Consider the following 23,429-nt stretch of genomic DNA (forward strand, 5'->3'; position numbering starts at 1 on the left):
ATGATAATTTAAATTAAATCTAATTTTTGATCAACAGTCGCTATTCAGCGCGTCTTTGTACCAAACGCGAAAGGATTTCAAACAAGTTGAGATAAGCTCATCAGCCGAATTATAACGGAATGGAAAAAGTTGCCAACAAATATTGGACGCACCCCTTGCTTGACGATATTTATATTAAAACACAAAATTACTAACGACATAAAGTTAAGAAAGACGGTGTTGCGGAATTAAAAATTAATGTAAACATTCATTATTTAAAGGCATTCGAGAACAGATAATGTATTTACTAACTAGCTTCAGCTTTCGTTTTAACTTCTGCACAAACAAATAGATAAAAAGCCTATATATAGCCTTCCTTAATAAATGGGTTATCAAACACTAATAGATTTTTTCAAATCGGACCGGTAGCACAGATTATATAATAGTTACTACGTAACAGATAAATCACTCCATACAAAAAAGTCCATACCTACTGTTATAAGCACCTACAAGTTCCCCAACTACCTACAAATTCCTAGCTGCGTTATAAAATGAACCTTAAAAGCTCGAGCGCTTGATTGTTATTCGAATGCGATAGCGCACAGTTCAGTGGCCGCAACTGTGCCGTGGCCGTGCTTAGGGTTGCTACTTACAATTTATTAATATTTACGTAGGAAAACAAAGTTACGTAATATCAAGAATATTTTTTTTAGTTAACTATTGTATTGCCTACTAAAATGGAGTATGGGTAGTGGGTACATATTACTAAATATTACCTAATTACGTAAGCATAGGTAAGTACTTAAGTAAAGCTTTCGTCAAAATCAAAGGCGGTTTCCAACTATTTTTCGAGCACAAGTGCCATACCCCATATGGTACAACTCCGTCGAGTGTTGATACATACCTAAAATTGGTTTCTGCGTAGCGACACGCGTAATGTTCCGAGTCGTCATTAAGTTGGACCAGAACTATACCTACTTACACTCGAGATGTGTTTTGAGCTACAAAACTCACAATACAGTTCATATAACTAAGTAGGTATCTAAAGTAAAATAAGTACCTAATGATCTCTGTTGTTAAAATCATAAAGTAGATAAGTAATAATTTATTTAAAAAAAAAATAGAATTACTAGATAAGCTCATACATATAAAATGTTTCTAAATCTTACAATAGTCGCATATAAACCAACACACCTCAAAATAATCCATCAGTTTGTGAGGTAGCTTAAAAAACCTAATAAAAACCAACAGCATAACATGCCGCGAAATAAAAATAATAATATTGGAGCGCGAGCGGTAGGCATTTATCGCGCGCAAGTACGTCGAGTGACAGAGGCCTGCCGGTAGTTCTAGAGATTAGCTCGTTCAAGCGAAGGAACAAACTCTTCAACTTCATAACATTAGTAAGTATACTCGTAGATTCAGAACCTTCATCAAGTTTCAGTGCTTAAATGCCTGTATAGTGGTAAACTGTATCATTTCCAAGTACTAGTATTCACGACTGGCAATCGTTCACAAATCCTATTGGTATTCGCGTTTCGGTCATCATATTAGTGTTCGCGTAGAATGAGTTAGCGTCGAGTCAATCATCGGCCGTCAGTTTAATTGAACCGCGGGATTATTGCACGTAGCTACTGGTACAGTTACCGGCACGGATGTCGGGCTCTCGGCGGAAGAGTGGGGATCGCTTTGCGCACCCGTACGCATAAGGCAATAAGGCAGTAAATCGCTTGTGCGCAGGTGAAGGTCAGGGCCCGACATCCGTGCCGGTAACTGTACCTACTAGAATTACCTTACCGTAACTAGGTATACAACTGTCGGGGCTGCGGGTTGTTCGAAAGAGACCGCGGCCCTGGTACATAAAAGGCCTATGACGGAACACGACGGTGTTTAGTCAGTAAGAGTCTGACACTCAATCACCGCTGCTAACCCACAGCGGGAGGGGTCATTTGATGATTTTTGACGTCGTTAAAAAAAAACAAATGTATTATAAGAATGTTTAGAAACCGCCATTCATTGTATAAAACGTTGAAAGGTTCTTCTAACTTACAGACAGGTGTTGCTGGGCTGCCACTTCTTCTTACCATCTAAAACACATAGGTAGTGGCTTGAAAACTGTTGTAATAGTGTTTTGTAGAAAAGTTTGTTCATGGAATTTCTTGCCGGTTCTTCTCCATAGATCCACATTTTGAAACTAGGTTGAAGTGGTCAGATAGGCTGTAGCTTCATAAAAATACAGGTACAGCATAGTTTGGTAAAAGGCTGGCTTAATCACGACCTGGTTCCAATATAACGATTATAAATTATTTAAATTTTAATATAATTTCTGCATTCTTCATAAAGCATTTAGTAAAATATTTGTAGAAATTAATGAAATAAGCCGATTGTTCAGAAATTAATGCGGGTTGAATTATTGACATTATTGTACTCATAATGTGATCGATCATCATCATTAATATCGAAATAATGAATTCGATTGACGAATTAATTGCGGTATGCCTTTGTAAAATAAAAGGCAAACATATGAAAATTGCAAATAATGCATTAAAATTATCCACTTGATTAAATAAATATGCAAGTAGGTACTACATAACACATTTATTACATAGGTACCTATGTAATAGGTAAGTTATAAATAATAGTTGAGCTTATTTAGTAACAGCAAAAATATATGCAAGATGAATGTACATAAGTACCTAATTAGTCCGTCTTTTAGATAGCTCTACAATTAAATATTTCTCTTCTCTTTCGATTGAATTGTGTTTCGTTACTTATGATTACATTTTATATAAACATGTCGTCTCGGGCCTATAAAACTGCGAATTTTCATGAATATACCTACTGTAGTTTATGTGTGAAACAGTGACAAATACATATCTAATATGTACTTCCTTACAAACTTAAGAATTTAAATCACCTGCTTCCCTAAAATCCTTGTATTCAAACAAAACTTTATGTTATTCCATGAAACCTGTCCACCACGGGGCTTTTCTAAGCTGGTTCGGTTTCCTAATACCTTTTTATTAAATTTTCGAGTACCCCGCTATTGAAACGCTGTCCCAAACTTAGACGATTAGAATTCAATTACTTTGCAGCGTCTTGACAAAGAATTATCTGATAGCGTACATAAAATTTGGGTTCCGTAGCCAAAGAGTAATACGGGTTACTGTAACTAAGACTTTGATTGAAACAGAAGAACGAACCTTCTGTCATCAGGCTTTTTTTTAACGACGTCAAAAATCATCAAATGAACCCTCCCGCTGTGGGTTAGCAACGGTGAGGGAGTGTCAGACTCTTACTGACTAAAAACCGTCGTGTTCCGTCGTAGGCCTTTTTATGTGCCAGGGCCGCCGTATCTCTTTCGAACAACCCGCAGCCTTGAACTCAGGCTGTATTCATGTACCCTGATAGTTAGACAATTGTTTTCAGAGATAAAACAAACTACTGAAGGCGCCAAACTAATATTATGATTTTTACAATGATACGAAACCCTTCGTGTGAGAGTGCTACTCGCAATTGGCGGTTTTCAAAAACTTTTGTTAGTATACTATCGTCCTAATTATTACTGTCAAAATCAGTCTTACTAAGATTCTCCCGTGGCTGCGGGATTGTTCGAAAGAGTTACCGCGGCGCTGGTACATAAAGGGCTTAAGAAGGAACATGGAGGGTTTTAGTCAGTAGGTGTCTGACACTCACTCACGCTGCGATTACCCACTCTTACTGATTCGTGAGACAGTATTCATTTGTTATTCTCAGAAAATTGGGTGTGTCGTAAATTTTAATTGTAATCCTTAGCAATATCCCCACACGTAGATCCCCGAGCTACATCATTTAATTTAACAAACGAAATAAACAGAAAATCCCCCTCATTACGGGATGTTCCGTAAATGATGGCAACACTGCCTGCCCAAACTAAAATAATTACACTGCATTCATTAAAATCCGGCCAACAGTGTTGCCAGTGTTCCCTAATGTTTGCAACACAAATGCTGTGACGTCATTAGCTTTTATTGCTTTATCTCATATTTAAAGCCGTGAAATTCGTACACGTATAATGTTTTAACGGAATGTGTTAATTTTGTTTTAAGGTGTATGTATTATGAAAGGATCTGCGGATGCGGGATTGTTCGAAAGAGTTACCGCGGCCCTGGTTACATGAAAGGCTCAAGAAGGAATAATGTAAAAAAGGTGTTACTATGTAACGATGATTCCTTTTTAATACTATACTTAACTTAAACTTAATCTGCTAAAAAACCCTTCGGTATACCGTAAACTTTAAGTAAACAATTCAGTTTGATCGGGTTCTTAAATCAGTATGGAGATTAATGGTAGTACACATTACAATGATTAGGTATCCCACCGGGGTAAGACCTTTTCAAAGTTTGATTACATAATTTACGAAAAACTTCAAGCTGCAGTATGCTGGGACTTAAGGCCAAGGATAAATTAAATTTATTAAGTAAATAGGTTATAAACAACATTGTTAACTTTTCATTAAATGTAAGATGAAGTCGATATTTCCTTGAGAAGAAACACTGAAACTAACTTAAAGGCTTAAAGTCTAAACATATGTATGTGAATACGACATTATTAAAACGCAATGTAGGATCGTGATCCAAAAGAGATTTTTGAGGAAAACTTCACAATACCTTTGAACTATATCCGGGAATATATTTACAAACGCGCATATAATATTTAGGTATCAATCTGATATTATCTTTGATGTCAGTGGATACAGCTCACAGGAGCAGTTCCTTTGTGCAAGCAAGGATTACGACGAGATAACACAGCATCAAGACATCTCCCAGTAGCCGTATTATCTTATAATCCAGTTAAGATTAAAGAAGATGTTTGCCAACATCTTAGAACGGACCGAATTAACGTAAATCCCTTTTGTCTTGTTATTTAAATCGGGTTTTTTGTTTGTGATTATAAAATAGATGTATTTAATAATATTATAATCGCCAAAATTACTGTACAGATTTAAGGAAAGATTTAAAAAAATTCATGAGAAAGAACATAGGCTATTTTTCATCCGGGTGCGGGAAGTAGTTCAGTCGGGAAATGATGTAACTGCGACAAACAACTTATCTATACTAATCTATTAAAGAGGATTTGTTTTTGTTAGTTTGTAGCTAAAAGGCTCCGAAACTACTGAACCGATTTGAAAAAGTATATTTTACCCCGGTGCGGGAAGCAGTTTAGTCATGACGCGAGTGAAACCACGTCCATATCTATACTTTACAAATATAATTATTTTATTTTATATATTTTGCATGTATTTGTAGTAATGTAAATTACATGTTATAGTATTGTATTAATTATGATAATCTTTATATATTAGTTTTATAAGAACTTTTATATCTTTGAATTCGATTTTTTATGGGCCTTAATTGCCTGCAATAAATAAAATAAATAAATGTGTGTCAATTTAAACCTCCCAGTGCGGGTATTTGCGTATGTAATACTACAGTTACGTTGTTGGTTCTATAAATGAAGTATATCCCATTGATGGTTACAAACAAACGAACCGCACTTGGTTGTAACCGGTACAAATTAAACTGGAATTGATCGAACGTGTAAACCTACACCTGTGGTGATGAACTTTTATTGTTTTTGGTTAAATTTTAACAGTTGTTAGTGAATTGTTTATTTAGCACCTGTGGTAAATATACAAATTGACACAAAGAGCTTTCATATAAGCGAATTTTCCGCCTAGTTTTTTCATCGGTTCATACCATGGAGAACCAAATGACTGGGTGGATGAATGGGTTTTAGAAAACTTTCACAAAGCAGCCCGGACCCTGGAAGTTGTTAATTGATTCACCCGCGCATCGGAGAGCACGTAAATGTCGGTCCTGCGCCTGATCTCTTTCCGGTCGTGTCGGATTGCCGTCCCATCGGGCTATGAGAGTGAAGGATTAGTGAGTGCATCTGTGTCTGCGCAAATGCTTGTGCACTATATGTCCTACGCAGTTGGCCAATCTCGTTACATGAGAACAGCCGCCGTAGCCGATAATCGGCTAGGAGGACATTATAACACAAACTTCTTACAACTAGTTTTTAATGTAATCTGTATTGAAAGTAATCGCAGCGTTGGTACCTACTGATCATAAATATGACAATTGCCGCCGTAATTAATAACCAGCTGCGGGAAAGGCAATTACACTTTATTAAACATTTTCTTTGATAACATCGCTGGAGGGAATTCTCGCTCCGAAGGGATTATAAGGAAACATTGGCGTATTTATAAGACCATAATGTACAATAAAACAGTATTCAGTATGATTAAATAATTAACTCTCGGAAATGGAGGTGCTTTGATTTAAATTTATATTTTATTGGTATTTTATGAGGAAATATTGTAAGTAAAGTACTCGTAATATTACAATGAATATCGTGAAAGTTAAGACAAAAAAGCCCGTGAGTACATAATCTATCTATCTACATATCTAATCTATCTAGGCTAGGTACATACAATAATGTATCTACATATACATCTATTTATTTTAAGCTTGAGGTTTTCCTACGCCTGACAAATACTATGCTGAAAATCCCATCAAAATCGATCCAGCCAAACGCGAGATAATCACACAAACGAAAGTAATTGTTAAAATGTTAGAAATAGTTAAGTTTTTTTGTAAGTTTCAAGTGTTAAATTCCATTATATGTAGTAAGTACGCAAAAAAGATAGTTGAGTAAAGTTATTTCCACTGGGAGGGCTATGTAACATTGTTTTTTTTTTTCAAGACAGCCCAGTGGTTCCTGACAATCATGTTTCGAAAAAACATTAAAACTCTTCAGCTTTATAATGTTAAGATTTAAGAACCTGTATAAGTAGAACCCACCATTTCCAAGAAAATATATTTCCCGATCGTATTTTTTCACACAAAATATAAAAAATCTGTACTTAAACCAGTATATTTTCTTCTTAAAATTCCCGAGAGATTTGTGCCGAGCTATAAACATGACAAACCCTTACAGTAAGCACCAAATAATGTTCTCTATTATTTCCTAATATTAAGGAGGTCCCGACGCACGGACCCGTAAGGTCCTTCCCGTCCTTTATGAAACGATAAGGGACCGAAAGGACCAAAATCTCTGCTATTCGAATCCTACATGAATATTAATAAGACAGGTGTTGAATTTATATTAGTTATCTCAGTTCAAATAATAAGTACCTATATATTGCTGATATGGCTGATAAAAAGGTGAAGGAAAACATCTTGAGGAAACCTGGAATATACAATGTGTCCCGGGGATAAGTGACCGCCCGAAATTTTTTGAATATTTGTACAAAATTAAGGATAATTTCCTTTATATTTGGGACTTACCGCCTTTGGTTTTTTTTTAATGATTTTTAGTAAATACTGTGACGTGCTGCAGTTTTTTTAAGATATTTCCTAAGTTTTTACATCTTTTTAAATTCTTTTTTCTTTATTGACTAGCCGACATCATAGTTTATCAATTAAAATTATCAAACATAACAAAAATGTAATAAAACATTTATTAGAAAAAAAAGAAAATAAAAATTCAAAGAAAATAACGCCTTTTTTTCAGTTTTTTCAAAATAAGTCCAATAAATGCCCCATTAATATCACTTTCTTTTAATTTATTAATAAACTACATGATATTTCCTACAATAGCTCACAACAATGTTTGCTGCTATTTCAAACAAATGCAAAAATACAGTCAGTTGAAATTTGAAAAAAAAGAGCAAAGCCTGTTATTAACAGGCCTGACAATAAAATTTTTTTAATGATTTTTTTCAAAAATATAAAAGAAATTATCCTTAATTTTGTACAAATATTCAAAAAATTTCGGGCGGTCACTTATCCCCGGGACACATTGTATAGTCTGGAATCACCAACCCGCATTGACCAAACGTGGTGATTAATGCTCAATCCTTCTCCGTGTGAGAGGAAGCCTGTGCCCAGCAGTGGGACGATAAAAATACTGTAACAGTAATATTTTTTTTCCTACATTTGTAGGACAAGCTTTAGTTAATGAGGTGTTATTTTGTATTGAAAAAAAATAACAACAAAGGCCTAAGAAATAACTCTTCCAAGTAGGATGTCGCAATAAATCTCACGGTACATTAAAAACAAGCAAATGTTTGAAAGTCGTTCAACGAGCTATGGAGAGGGTTATGCTCGGTGTTTCTCTACGTGATCGAATACGAAATGAGGAGATCCGTAGACGAACTACAGTCACCGAAATAGCCCACCGGATTAGCAAGTTGAAGTGGCAATGGGCAGGCCATATTGCTCGCAGAGCAGATACCAAGATATTTCATCTTGGTAAGGGTCATAGGTGCCACAGAATGTGGGTGTACCATGTGGGAACCTAGCCGTTTGCTAGTATTATTATAGAGGTACTAGCGCAATTCAAGCGACCGGCACTATTTCACAGTCACATTAAGAGTTAATTAGTACACGTATGCAAGACTCCCTTCTGCTTGCGGTTTCTCCCGCATCCTGTGGGAACTTCTGCACGAAGCCATATACAAAATAGCCTATTATTAGCTTTCCTGAATGGGCTATCCAACACTGACAGAATTTTTCAAATCGGGCCATTAGTTCCTGAGATTAGCTCGTTCAAGTGAACAAACTCTTCAGCATAATAATATTAGTACCAGCCTCGATAGTCGGGTAAAAACGTGGATCAACAAGTCAAGCCTACGAAACTGACAGTTTGTCTACATAAATGGTAGGTACAGTCAACTTCAGGTCAGTGGTAACAGTTTTGGTTTGTTCCCACTAGTTCTACTGCTTAGTTCTACCGTAGAACTAATGGGAACTTTTTTTCCCACTAGTTCTACTATTTGAGGTGTAACAAAATAGTAGAACTAGTGGGAATTATGGTTTTTATTGGTATTCCCACTAGTTCCACTGAACATTTGCAGTAGAACTAATGGAACATTTTGTTCTACTAGACAGAAGAAGTACAGTCGACGGCCTGGGGGACATCTCGCCATGTCCGTGGCCAGTGGTTATCTGTAGTTGTGATTTTTTTCTGAGCTCAAAATCGATAGCAGTCAGAATAACTTAGATTTTTTCATGAATTTCAACAAAAATTAAATGTTTTTCTTTATAAAAGTACTAGGACAGCAGAAATGAAGAGGAGCTAGGTGGTGTTTAAAATCAGATATTGATATTCATCTACAATACTACTAATTAAAAGACATTGTTTATAATAATACACATTGAAAAGGAATGTAAGCATACAACAACGCAAAAATAACTTTGAAGAGACTGACTACTTGAACTGCAGCCCTATGATTAAGGCAAAAAAATATCAAATAAAAAAAAATCGGTAAAAAAACTTTTAAGTCAAACGGTTTTATCTTATGTGCACTGAAAACTAGAAAATAAAAAAATAGTTACTTACCTGTCAACCTACGTAGGTGGTCTTGGTCATATTAGACTAAAATAAAAACGTGGGGCCCATTAACTGTTGCTGTAGTACTTTCTTCTAGAGGTATAATAGGTGTGGATTGCATCGACTTACTATAATCGTAACTGGAGATTTTGACAATCAATAAATCAGCCGTAGCGGCTTCACCAACGAACGCCGAGCTCATGATCTACCAAAGTATAAAGATATGCTTTGCCATAGGTAGGATTTCAGAGGGGCCCCACGTTTTTATTTTAGTCTAATATGACCAAGACCACCTACGTAGGTTGACAGGTAAGTAACTATTTTTTTATTTTCTAGTTTTCAGTGCACATAAGATAAAACCGTTTGACTTAAAAGTTTTTTTACCGATTTTTTATTTTCTAGTTTTTAGTATTTAATGAAAATGCCTACCGAACATTCCTCATTCTATCTAATTCATTTAGTGCATCATTATTACACGGTATCTTAACTGATAACTTATTACAACCTAATTTTTTTAAAAAGTCAATTTTTTTAACGACGCCAAAAATCATCAAGTGACCCCTCCCTGGGTCAGCAGCGGTAAGAGGGTGCCAGACTCTTACTGACTAAAAATCGTCGTAGGCCTTTTATGTACCAGGGCCACGGTAACTCTTTCGAACAATCCCGCAGCCCAGGCAGGCCTTGGCCCTGTTGGGCCCCGCTGGGGTTGCTAACAGTATTCTACTTGTGTAGCCCTTTCATTTGATACCCATATTGAGGGGGTTGTGGAAAAATATGTAATCCGCCATTTTGTACCGGCGGCCATATTAGATTTACAATGTTATTGATATTACTATATTGTATTGTCATCGGAATTAAAGGTTTATACAAAATTTCAGATTAATCGGTTGACAGGAAGAGGGTGAAATTTGAATTACTAAATTTGACCCAAGAATAAAACAAACGGGATGAGCTAAATAAAACCGTTTAAAAATTGTTATCAGCCATTTGGTAGCGGCTGCCATATTAGATTTCAATTTTGCATAGTAAATTGTATTCTACTTGTTGAGACCTTTTATTTGATACCCATGTTGATGGGATTGATAAAACCTAAGTTATCCGCCATTTTGTAGAGGCCGCCATCTTGGATTTGAATTTTATATAGTACATTGTATTCTACTGGTTGAGCACTTTCATTTGATACCCACATTGATGGGATTGATAAAACCTACGTTATCCGCCATTTTGAAACGGCGGCCATCTTGGATTTGCAATGTTATTGATATTACTATATTGTATTGTCATCGGAAATAAAGGTGTGTACCAAATTTCAGATCAATCTGACAACAGGAAGGCACTGAAATTTCAATTTCTAAATTTGACCCAAGAATGAATAAATAATAAATAAAACAAACGGGGTGAGCTAAATAAAACCGTTTAATAACACTGGTCAACAAATTATTATTTTTTTTTTTTTGGTGCAAAGGTGAAATATACAATTTCTTGTAGAATATTTGATACGTAATCGAAGTCCAGAACATAAAGTTGCACTAGCACGTAGGGATTTAGAGATATACCCCTCCTAAAGTACCAAAAACGCGTTTTTTAACGATATTTGACGATTTTAAAAAATTTCAAAATAGTACGGACATTTACCGTCGTAAAACATAAACTTTTAAACGTCTGTTGAACACTTGTCTAAAAAATGACACAAACACAACGCTCACATCAAACTAACAAAAAAAAAAATCAAAATCAAAAATCATTTATTCAAACTTGGCTGCAAGACAGCACTTTTTGAACGTCAGGAATTTACAATAGACAGCCCCCAAAACGCCCACCCTTCACCACTTCCTATGTGTTTTTACTGGGAAGAAGAAGTGGCGCAACAAACTCCCCAGCAACACAATGTCTGTCTGTAGGTTAGAAGAACCTTTTAGCTAATCTGACTTTTGTGTGTTTTTTTTAATTAATGTGCCAAACACCACCATAGAGGTGTTATAAAATTTTATAAAAATTAGAAGAACAAAAAGATTAACTAGCTCCTCTTCATTTCTGCTATCCTAGTACTTTTATAAAGAAAAACATTAGATTTTTGTTGAAAGTAATGAAAAAAATCTAAGTTATTCTGACTGCTATCGATTTTGAGCTCTAAAAAAAATCACAACTATCGGCCGTCGACTGTACTTCTTCTGTCTAGTAGAACAAAATTATGTCCCATTAGTTCTACTGCCAATGTTCAGTGGAACTAGTGGGAATACCAATAAAAACCATAATTCCCACTAGTTCTACTATTTTGTTACACTTCAAATAGTGGAACTAGTGGGAAAAAAAGTTCCCATTAGTTCTACGGTAGAACTAAGCAGTAGAACTAGTGGGAACAAACCCACAATTATAGGAAAATCGTACTTATTACTATTAAGGTGCATGACAGTTACCACTGATGTGCGGTCTCCTGTACAGGTACGGGAAGTTTCACCTGCCCTGGTACCCTCGTCACGGGAGATGAGTGACGAACATAAATGTCGTCACCGGTCGGGTTAGAGTTGCCGCATACTGCAAACTTTTAGTCGGCCGACAGTTTGTTTGGGCTCCTGAATTAGTATGGAAAGGTACTACACACGTAACTATTTATTATGCAATCCACACTGCTCTCTTTTTCTCAGAATATTGACTTATAGAAGTGAATACCTGATGTTTTGTGCATATTACCATTCATCTCTTTACTTACTGATTGAGCCTGAACAAACTATTGGCCGACTAAAAGTTTGCAGTGAGAAAGTAACACGTCAGCTAAGGAAAAACGAAACCAAGAAACCACGCAAGCTATTTGAATAAACTTGTGAAGTTCACCAACATTACTTTTCTTTTATTAAGTTCCTTGAAGAGTTTTATCGATATGAGACCGACCTTGAGACTCAAACGAGAAATTCGGGATGATAATTCTTATTGTTGTACGTAAGCAAACTTTGCCAACTTGGAAGTAATGGAAAAAATATATCTGAACTCGACAGGTAGAAAATTGTTCGTATCTTTTGAGTCAGCAACAAATATTTTAGGTACTAGATTCTAATAGCAGGTTCACTCGCGACCCACATGTAGTAGGTACTTTACAAACTATGTATAAAAGAAATGCAAGTGCCTTAGGAACTCGACAAATCCACCTAACTGCCTACCGTATAATCTTTTCCATCTCGTCTCAATCCATCCTAAGGTTGTCTGGAAGAGATCGCTCTTAGCAATAAGACGCATCACCTACTTTTATTATTTCTAAGATCAAACTGTTCAGAGCAACATTAGTATTTTAGACAAACTTGCTTTATCCAATATTGGATGCCAAATGGTCGGTATTTAAGCCAGTTATGACTGTGGACCCTCGTCCATCAAAAGCGACGAACTTGATTAAATAATTGATGCGCTCAGAGAATGTTTGCATTCAACACAAACAATGATTCAGAATATTTTCATTAAACATTTTTATGACATTTTGATAAAGTCATAAAACCTGTGTGTATTTATCAGCCAAAACTTTGTATGTATAGGATCACGTATGCACATATCAGATTATTACTATGTGACTTGGTAAATGTAATAATGTAAAATTAGGAGATCAGCCAGCTGCGCAGGACATATTATTATAGTGCACAAGCATTTTGCTGACACAAGTGCACTTTTATAGTCCGATGGGACGGCAATCAGACACGACTGGAGAGAGATCAGCCACATGGCCAACATTAATATTATCTCCGATGCACGGGTGTAGCAACCACTAACTTCCAGACTCTGAGCTGCTTTGTGAAAGTTTCTAAAGCCTCAATGTACCAATATTTAGGTAGAGCTACTGGCATAAGCAGGCTAATATGTGCTCATACATCCGTGTAACGTTTCGATGCAATTATAATCTCCCAAGTTTGATGACGTGAGCAATTTTGACGTGATCACATTAAATTCAGACGCGGTTATCACCACATGAGATGACGCAATATTATTACTACCATTATACCTAACTATAGATGATTTAGTACAAACGGGTTAGCCACACGTGTGTACGTAAATGTACATGCACACCTTTGTATGTCTCGGCGACTCGGCCATTACTAAGCTCTCAAACTTACGCACACAACAACAGACAAGTACACACACAAGTAAGTCTCACCCGCTGTCGTGTTATAAAACATGTGACACAAAGACAACTCGTTATTCCTACGACTGATCTATAAACATGACTGGAAGGAATATAAAAGCCGGGTTCTTAGAAAAACAGTTTTCCCAAGTGCTTAGAAAAACGTGGACATTAACGTGGTATTTATAAGAAAGGCTTCCAGGAATCTGACGGGGTTACAACGATATAGTTGTTAGGCGTGACGTCAGCAGCCGACTTTCACGACTATTTGATGGTCATGGCAATTCCACCTCCCGAGTGACGCAGGCCCTCACCAGTTTGCCTGCATCGGATCAGGCATAAGACGAATGAGTGTCACCACTGAACATACGGCCTGGAGGACAAGGTGGCGCCGGCGACTTCTTACGCCCGGCCGTGGTTCAAACCATGGTCCGGAATGAGAGAGATTGGGAAGCCGTCACCTCCTGCGAAGCAGTCGTGCTAAAGCAGGAGAAGGTGGAGGGAATGATAATTTGCACCACTCCCCATTCCATATCCATTCCCATCACAAAAAAATAAAAGATTGTTTTGATAACAAAAGAAAAGCAAAGTGTCTTCCTCCACATTTTCATACACGAGGTAATATTTTCACTGTTTACTTAGGTCCTACAATAACTTACCTCAAAGATAAATTGAAGCGTCCACGGCGATCTGATCTTTCATGTACCTACAATTTCCAATCTTGCTTCGAATAATATTATAATAATCTTTTTCGATTCCCTTTGATTGTGTCTGACCATCCCTAAAAGGGATCAAGTCCAAGAATATTAATCTTATCAACAATGGCACGTAAAAAAGGTCATGTTACAAAAAATATATGTGGCCTACGTCACAAGTCTGTTAGAATGAGCCAATCGATGTCGGAAAACCAATCTCATATCTGTAACGAGATGCTTTGAAAGAATCCAATAGCGTGGCTTCAGCACCACTTAACATAATTAGCAATCCGCGGACTCACGCCACATCATATAAAAATTGCATCGTAAACCAATGCAAGCAGTTCAAAGCCATTTAGAAAATAACTGCAGAAAAATACTTAAAATTCGTTTTTACGACTGCAATAATGGTAAAAGCTGTAGACCCTGAGGTCCAATTGTACGCATTTCCGAGTTGTTACGCACATCCCGGCGCTAAATCGGGACCGACGGAAAACGAATCGTATCGACGATTTGGCGAACAATCCCGAACGAGCACGTCGGCCGGCCGGCCCTAAAGGACGCTTTTCAATTAAACAAGGATAAAGAGACCGATTTTCTGATGTATTTATACGTGATTCGAGGATTCTTCCGAAATGAAATATATTTAAGATACTTACAATAAAAATGAAGGTCTGTTTTTATCGTTTGTTGTAAATGGAATTCTGTGGAGATATTCAATTTGCTTACAAGTTAAATCGTGTTGGCCTAACGAGCTACAATTAGTTCAGACATAAGGGAGTGACTCCCACGTACAAGCTATCTGCATACACAAATAATTTAACGAAAGTGCAGTTTTCTTAGAAGCAATTTATCAACTTTCCCTATCGTCGTCCATTAAATCTTGCCATAGGTACATTTATGCAACATGTGACGTAGAAGTGAACTTCTTAGTATCGGTCTAATCATTTAGATTGATACTAAGAAGTTCACTTACAAGTAATACTTGGTATAATACTTGCTCCATGGTGACCCAGTGGCTACCAGCCTCTTGTATACTAATGCGCGAATTCGATTTCCATAGCTTTTCAAACTTTGTAGAGGTATGCACTTTCTAAGTATGTCTTGGAAACCAATGACCAACAAAGAATGTGAATGTAAACACCTCGAGGAAACCTCGATAAAAAATTCTAAAATCGCCAACCCACATTGAGCAAGCGTGGTGATTAACGATCAATCCTTCTCCGTGTGAGAGGAGTACCATGCCCAGCAGTGGGACTATAAAAAGGCTGATGATGATGATGAAGAGAGAAGGTCTATGCCTAGTTTGATATAAAGGCTGGTGTTGAAGAATAGTTAGGTACTTTAGGTACTTACAGCAGTGGGGCTTCTCTTGCTCTTACTAGAAGAGAAGTGTTCAATGACTTCCCAGTTGGATTTCTTAGGCGCGGGGGTATCAGCGGGGGAGGGCGAGGCGCGGTGCGCGGCGGAGGGGGTGCTGCGGCCCGAGTCCTCCGCCCCCGCGCGCACCGGCGTCGCCGCGGAGCGCAGCGATGCGCACCGGCGCCCGCGCAGCGCCTCCTGTGGAAAAATAGGATAAAGTTAATACTTAGCTTTAAGAACATTAAAACTAAAATTCAGTAAAATGCCGAATTCATTGTGACCGGAGTTGATTCGGATAATCAAAAATTCGGATAATTGGTCTTACCCTAAATAAGTTCAACTATCCGAATTTTCTGTCTGTTTGACTGTCTATCTGTCTGTTACGCTTTCACGTCTAAACCTCTGAACTGATTTCAATAAAATCTGGTACAGACATAGAGTTGACCTTGAGAAAGAACATAGGATAGTTTTTATCCCGGACTTTTGAAAAGTTCTCTTGGAAACGCGATTTAACCGAACTCGACGCGGTAGAAGCCGCGGGCGGAAGCTAGTATTATATAACAACTGAAGTATATTTGTTAGAATTATTTTACCTTTATTGTCTTCAGTTTTCAATTGCCATGAGAGCAAACAAGTAAGTACATTGGAACAACTGTATATACTGAACAATAAAGTAAAGATGCACTTAAAGCGCAACAGTTTGAATAATATGAAACTTGCTCATAACTTAGAGTGCACTGCATTGCACAATGCACTTGAGTCGCACTCCGCAACTTGTGCTCAACAAACTTATAGTAGGTACTACTACTGCAAACTTTTAGTCGGCCGATAGTTTGTTTTGACTCTTTGTATGTATGTCACCCTGTCCTCCGTGATGTCACCTATGACATACAACACAACAGTTAAACTTCGTGAAAATGTGTGAAATGTTAAATAACTTTAATTGAAATGAAGAGTGTATATTCCAACAGTGAAAGAATTATTCAAATCGGTACAATGTTTCCTCTTTATTTTATTAGTATAGAATACTACTTATTTTCGGCGTGTATTCGTGTGTATCCGACCGAAACTCGTGGGTACTTCGCCTTATTCGAGCTTTCAGTCGCTACTGAGTGATGACGTGATCACTCAATGTCAGCTCAATCAAGCAATGTTTTGCGTTTCTTACACAAATGCTTTAATTTCTTTGCTGTTCTAACACGTGTATTTCATGATCTGCCTAGCCTTTTCCCAACTATATTAGGGTCGGCAATTAAATAATGCAATTAATTTATGATTAGAAATAAATTAATTGTACACTAGTTTCTGCCAGTGGGAATTTCCGCGTCCCGTGGAAATTTTTTCATGAACTCGGATAAAAAAGGTGCCAAAAGCCTTCTTCGGTCTATGCTAATTCTATCACGGAAATAATTTTTCAAATCGGGCCCGTAGTTTCTGAGATTAGCGCGTTCGTGTAAATAAACAAACTCTTCAGCTTTATGATGTTAAGAATAGATTTGAACAAATTATTTGTATATAACTTACATTAGTTCCGAACAAATCAACCTCGCCTTTAACTTATGTCTTATTTCGACCTTCCTATTACTATTAGCTAACTCAACGATTCGACTTTTGTAGATAATCTATCAGGCCGGATTATCTAGGGGCCGGGCCTACCAAATTAACTTCTAGTCGGTAAAACAAAAGACTACGGTCGACTAAGCCTAGACACAGTCTATTTTTAGCCTGAGACCGACCCGACTCGAGGGTAATTTTATAATGACATATATAATATCTGAAGTGGGTTTCTAAGATGAGGCGTTTAGCCAATTGACTGGTTTTCTTTAGTTGCGTAACTACGGTTTAACCTATACTACTCTAATTATACGGGTATGATAGGTACCAAAACTTGCCTGAGACAAGATATGACTTTTATACATGTATTACGTGTCCAAGGATTAGAAAAGGCGTGGCTTTGACATTATGAACAAGCACAGCCAGCTCAGCTATAAACTTAGGAAAGTAGTTAGATGATACAGGCATTTTCAGAAACCCAGAGAAAAAAGATGCTAAAAAAATGTGTTAAATTAAGACATCAAAGGCGTCTGCCATTTCACTCCGGATTTCTAAAATAATGCGAAGGACTGGAAGTTCGGAAATTAGCGTATGTTATTAAATGGGAAAAGGCTTTTAGGCTTCCATCTTTGACATTTTATAAGTGCCTGTAGGTCTATGCAAAACAAAAACCTTTCAACTGAAGACTGTATTTAAACAGTTAAGCTAACAAATAGGAACAAAACCACTTTTTAAAACGACGTTACTCGACACAAACATAGTTGTCACGCTTATATTTTGGTCGCAATAAATTACCGTAACATAAGTCGTCATACCTACAACATTTTGTACCGTGTAAACGGTTTCTATAGGGCACTCCTTATCTCCTCTCATTCAGAGCACATTACGCTCATTTCCGAAACGGCCCCACTCCTAGTGTGTCGCCGACCGAAAACATAAAACCAACAACAAAGCATTTACACTCCTAACCCACCTTCATCCACATACATAAGGTTGAAAATCGCATGTATTAAGTGCAAACTTAAAATGCAGCTGTAACAGTCTTTATGTCTATAAAAATAAGGGTGGATTTCGTGTGTCTATACCTAGAGTGGTTTGTCGAAGATGAAGGGACGACATTTGGTCGTAGGTAATAAGTACTTTAGTGTTAGGAAATAGTGGGCAATGTTTTATGTATGTATTGCTCACTTTTCTTTCGGGTCATCAAATTTTCTCGCACTTAGATAGTTGGAAAGCTTTCTATGCTAACGATGGACTATTATGAGGCACTAGCGACCCTTTCTGATGACGTAAGGGTCCTCGGAGCTGGCATTTGTGGGTCACGGGTCAACAGCGAAGTTGAGCAATGATCTTGTTCGATATTTTTAGGTTGACTCTAGACTGGACTACTTTTATTTTATTAATTTGTTTTACTAAGTATATAAGTACTTATAAAAAATTGTGTGTACCAAACAAAAAAATCATAAAGGAAACTTCAAAAAATATCACCGAAAGTTAGTCAACAAAATAAAAAATGAGCTGAAAAAACTCGGATATCGAATAACTAGGCTTTCCAAAAATCAAAACTACGTATTGTTGGTTCAACAATACGTTCGTAGCTATTGTTATCTCATACGGGCGGCAACACAAGTTTGTAAATTGAAAAAACTTTTGCCTTTGCTTATTGGAGCGTGGGTATCAACCTGCGCTGTGGGCTGCACTACGACTTTCGAGCACCCTTTTTCGACAACTGATTGGATGGCCATCATTTGAAAAGTTTTCATGATATTTTTGGAGATCAATTTTGATCAATGACAAGATGCATAAGTACTTGTCAATAATGACTTGCTTCAGAATAAATTGACCATATTCGTTTGGCGCCATTCTTGGCTGTCGTCACGGGTAGTCAGAAGCCAATAAGTCTGACCACCAGTTTTATCTAGGGCTATTGGGTTTCCTGGTAACTGGGTTGAGAAGATCACATAGGCAGTCGCTCCTTGATAAACACTGGTACTCAGCTGCATTCAGTAAGACTGGAAGCCGACCCCAACATAGTTGATAAAAGGCTAAGCAGTTGACGATGTACCTAGCTACTTTTTCTATTATACGTATAATTTTTATCTGTTTTTACCCACGACACAAACACGTTAGGAAAAACTGTAAACATCGACATTCATTGTTTAAATAGTTAAGTATATCTATTACCGATTTCTCGAGATGTCAACTCTTTTAGAAAGTATTTTTAACGTCTTTTATGATATTTAGTTACATAATAATTGGGTTCAGTCAGGGGTTTTGAGTTATTTTTATTATTTTTCAATAAGATTTTTACCGTCGTGGGTTTTGTTTGACCTTACAACTGACCCTTTACTCAACATTTATTCTGACAACCTTCACACTAGTGCCCCATTTATGTCTACTGTCTAGCTGTGTATACTAGGTTCACATACAATGGGGCGCGCCCGGAACCGCTCGCCTCGCGCCACTGAAGACGCCTTGACATTCAACATATGTATTAAACTTGACCGAATTTCACGCTTGCGGATTTTCTAGACTAAGTAGGGTGAATTGGGCCTGAAAATAAGTATGGGGTAGTAAGTAGGATATTTTTATTATGTACTTAAATATCTAACAGTACGTTGTAAGGCGCTAGCTACTGTTGGTGAGGACAAGTGAGATTTTCTGGAAGCCCTACAAATTATTGATATCCTTTTATATCCATTATATCTATGTAGTCCAAAATAAAATACCTACTGGTAGAAAACATCGCTTGGTTAAAAAGAAAAATACTATTGCTCAGTTTCTTCATACTGGCTATTACTTACAACTTTTATTCGGTCGATAGTTTGTTTAGGCTCATAAATCAGTATGAAGATGAAATAGTGCGTATACTAAAGAGATCAGGTATAAAGTAAGCCCGTATCAGACCAACTTAAACTTCTATTAGAATCAAGATTCTCCTTAACACTCAAAACTTAATGCAGATAGAATTTAGATTTTAGCTAGAACATTCCACAAACTAAGTTGGGGTAGTTGTTCACAATCCGTGTATCAAGTTACTCCGTATCCTGGACTCTGGACTGTTGGCGAGCGTCGCTGGACGCGTGCGGACGTCTTGTGGCGACAACTCCGGATTGAGTCAAGCTAAATTGAGCATTTCTACTGGTTGAAGTGTTTTGGTAAAACTAGGTTGAGCTTTCGTACTATATTTACGACATTATTTTAGATATTATTAATGAATAGCCGTTTTCCCGCGGTTACACCCGCGTCCCGTGGAGACTACTGCAGTAGGAAGGAGCTGTAGGTATTAAAAAGTATTTTTTTTGTCTGTTTGTTTGTACCCTAAAGTACTAAACCGATATGTAAAATTCTTTCCCTGTAGCTATGTGTATAATGAGTAACATAAGTTATATTTTTCCAATATTTTTTCCGGGGAACGGGCAGTAGTTCCCACGGGATACGAGTGAAATGATTCCACGGGAAGCCAGAACTTCTGTTTGATATTTGCAATTAAGTACCTATTACGACGTTTTAAGTTTCAAGAAGTAAATATTTCGTATTATTTTCAAAAATGTCTAACCTATACAAATGTTCTGCAGAACGACATACAATTTTCCATATGGGAAACATCCCTGTCGTTTACAGTCGGTTCTATTTACGTCGTACACAAGAAAAATGGCGACCATACCTACAGACATCTTTTAAAATATTATTAGCACCATACACAAGCAAGACTGATAGAATTTAAAATGAACTTCAACTTTAAAAGTCAAATAAGATCGTCCCGTGGTTCAGGGTGACAGAGCATGTGACATATTTTGCATATTGGACACGACCTTAAGGTGTTATTCCATCGGTGTGCAACAAGCACTGTGATGCGCACAAGTGTTACTACTGGTCTCTGTGTTCTAGTAATTTCAAAATTGCAACGTTTATGTAAACATTTGCTGTAATTGATTTGTACCGACGCTTACTACTTTAAAAAAATATGTGTAATGTGTGCGAACAATTTCGTTGGTGGCCCGCGATTAAAATAATATAAATAAATAAGTCGTAGATTACTTCAATTTGTGCATAATTCTAAAAAGTGCTGATGTGTAAGTAATTTGCCTGAATTATCGAGAACCTGTGCTTCAAGTATAAATAACTAGCTTCTGCCAGCGGTTTCACCCGCATCCCATGGGAACTACTACTACCGGGATAAAAAGTAGCCTATAGCCATCCTTGATAAATGGGCTATCTAACACTGAAAGAAATTTTCAAATCGGACCAGTAGTTCCTGAGATTAGCGCCTTTAAACAAACAAACTCTTCAGCTTTATAATATTAGTATAGAGTAAATAATTTTTATCTGCCTCGTTGGTCTAGCTGTCGCAAGTGCGGCTGCTGAGCACGAGGTCTCGGGTTCGATTCCCGAGTCGGGCCGAAATCGCTTTGTGGGTTTTAGAAGACTTTCACAAAGCAGCCCGGAGCCTGGAAGCTGGTGATTGATACACCCGTGCATCGGAGAGCACGTAAATGTCGGTCCTGCACCTGATCTCTCTCCGGTCGTGTCGGATTACCGTCCCATCGGGCTATGAGAGTTAAGGAATAGTGAGTGCACCTGTGTCTGCGCAAATGCTCGTGCACTATAATATGTCCTGCGCAGTTGGCTAATCTCCTTACATGAGAACAGCCGCCGTAGCCGATAATCGGCTAGGAGGACATCATAGAGTAATAGGTATAACGTAAGCAGCAAATTAACAATTTATAGTATTAATACTACCGTGCACATTTCGATTAAGTATACAAGATATACACTCAATCTCTCGTCATTCAATCTTCACGGACAGCGATAGGAAATTTTCCACAAAGACTGACGCATACATAATCTTAATACGAGAGATTTGCTCCCAAACAATGTGATAAGAGATATTCGTCTTAAAAACTTATTTGTAAGTAAAGCCGTAGATACTACAAACAAATTACGACAAGGAAAATATTCTGATTTACATGGAAACCCACTTGGATACAAATAAATAAATGCTGAATTGCCGCTTCAGAAACGATTGACGCTTACTAAGTAGCAAAAGCGCAAAGAATACATTGCAAACAGAAAAAATCTGTGAATTATTTTTACACCGGCCTTTGAAACAGCAAACGTATTGATAGGTGCTCCAATAAATTCTCTTTGACCACTCGATTCAGAACGCAAATATTGCTGAAAACTGCAGTGGAAAGACTCTCGCGCTTTCATGCCTTCGTCAAAGTTTCGCTAATTGGTTGCAAAGCATAAAATGTACGGATGGCTAAAGAATACTGATGAATTAAAAGGAAACATTTTTTGATTGTTTGTTTGTACCCAAAAACTACTGGAGCAATTTAAAAAAATATTTCACTGTTGGAAAGCTACACTCTTCCCGAGTAACGTAAGCTATATTTTATCCCAATACTCAGGGGACGCGGGTGAAAATGGCTAGTTTATAATAAACCACATATATTATGATAGGGAAAGCGTCCCCACAATTTCGCCTTGACCTAAAATTTGGTATTTAAACGATCTTATTTTTTTTTGTCTTGGGCATCACTATCACTTTCAATTTTCGAGCTCGTATTGAGCAATAACTTTAAGAATACATAGCAATAAACATTTTAAGATATACCTACAATAATAGTTGTTTTCTCGCGGTTTCACCCCCGTCCCGAGGGGACTATAAGTAGCCAGTACCGGGATAAAAGATATCTTACGCTACTCGGGAAGAGTGTAGCTTTTCAACAGTGAAAGATTTTTTCAAATCGGTTCAGTAGTTTCGGAAGAAAACAAAACAATGCTTCCTTTTACTGTGTCAGTAAAGATAAAGCTTTTGAAAAAACTTTTGAGCAGTATTATTTGTACTGAACTACTCCCATCCGCGTATCATTGCAATGTTTTTCAGTATTTACCTTTTTGATAAAGAAAAGAGTCCTGTATGCCTCGTCGCACCCTTTGTGAGGCCCGAAATAAACTCGGCACTTAATGGCGGCTCTTTGGGGTCCGAGTGGGCCCCTTTACTTGATGACGTCACACTTAATGAAACTTTAACTAACACTTACTAAACATCTTTATTCGTGTGTTGTGTACTTAAGAGCGTGTACGCTCGGCGCGCGATGTCAACTTTAGGTAATTCTACGCAAAAAACCGCGCAGACTAGCGTCGCGGCTGTGTGCGTGCCTATCATACTTCACGTATAGTCACACAAACCATTTTGATCCTTTCGAGTGAAATTGGTAGAACAAAAAATATATTATTTAGTAAATAGTTAATAGCGGGAAAATAGTGTAAGTCTATGGATGTCTAAAATATAAAAGCATGAAAATAAGTCGTTAATACTTACACTCTTTTGCAAAAAAATCGGGCAC

General features: G+C 37.3%; 1 protein-coding gene across 3 annotated transcripts in view; it reads right to left on the reverse strand.

Moving 5' to 3' along the window:
- Nucleotides 1-23,429, reverse strand: part of LOC110379459 (uncharacterized protein) — a 290,441-nt gene that overhangs the window by 161,692 nt on the left and 105,320 nt on the right. For all 3 annotated transcript variants that reach the window (XR_010276506.1, XM_064034719.1, XM_064034736.1), the window contains one exon: nt 15,514-15,717. Coding sequence is in view for 2 of the 3 variants with exons in the window: in XM_064034719.1 (XP_063890789.1) it covers nt 15,514-15,717 (204 nt within the window). In the remaining variant the exon portion in view is untranslated. The remainder of the gene's footprint in view (nt 1-15,513; nt 15,718-23,429) is intronic.

The sequence above is a fragment of the Helicoverpa armigera genome, chromosome 1, assembly GCF_030705265.1.
Source record: "Helicoverpa armigera isolate CAAS_96S chromosome 1, ASM3070526v1, whole genome shotgun sequence".
In the NCBI taxonomy this organism is placed as follows: domain Eukaryota; kingdom Metazoa; phylum Arthropoda; class Insecta; order Lepidoptera; family Noctuidae; genus Helicoverpa; species Helicoverpa armigera.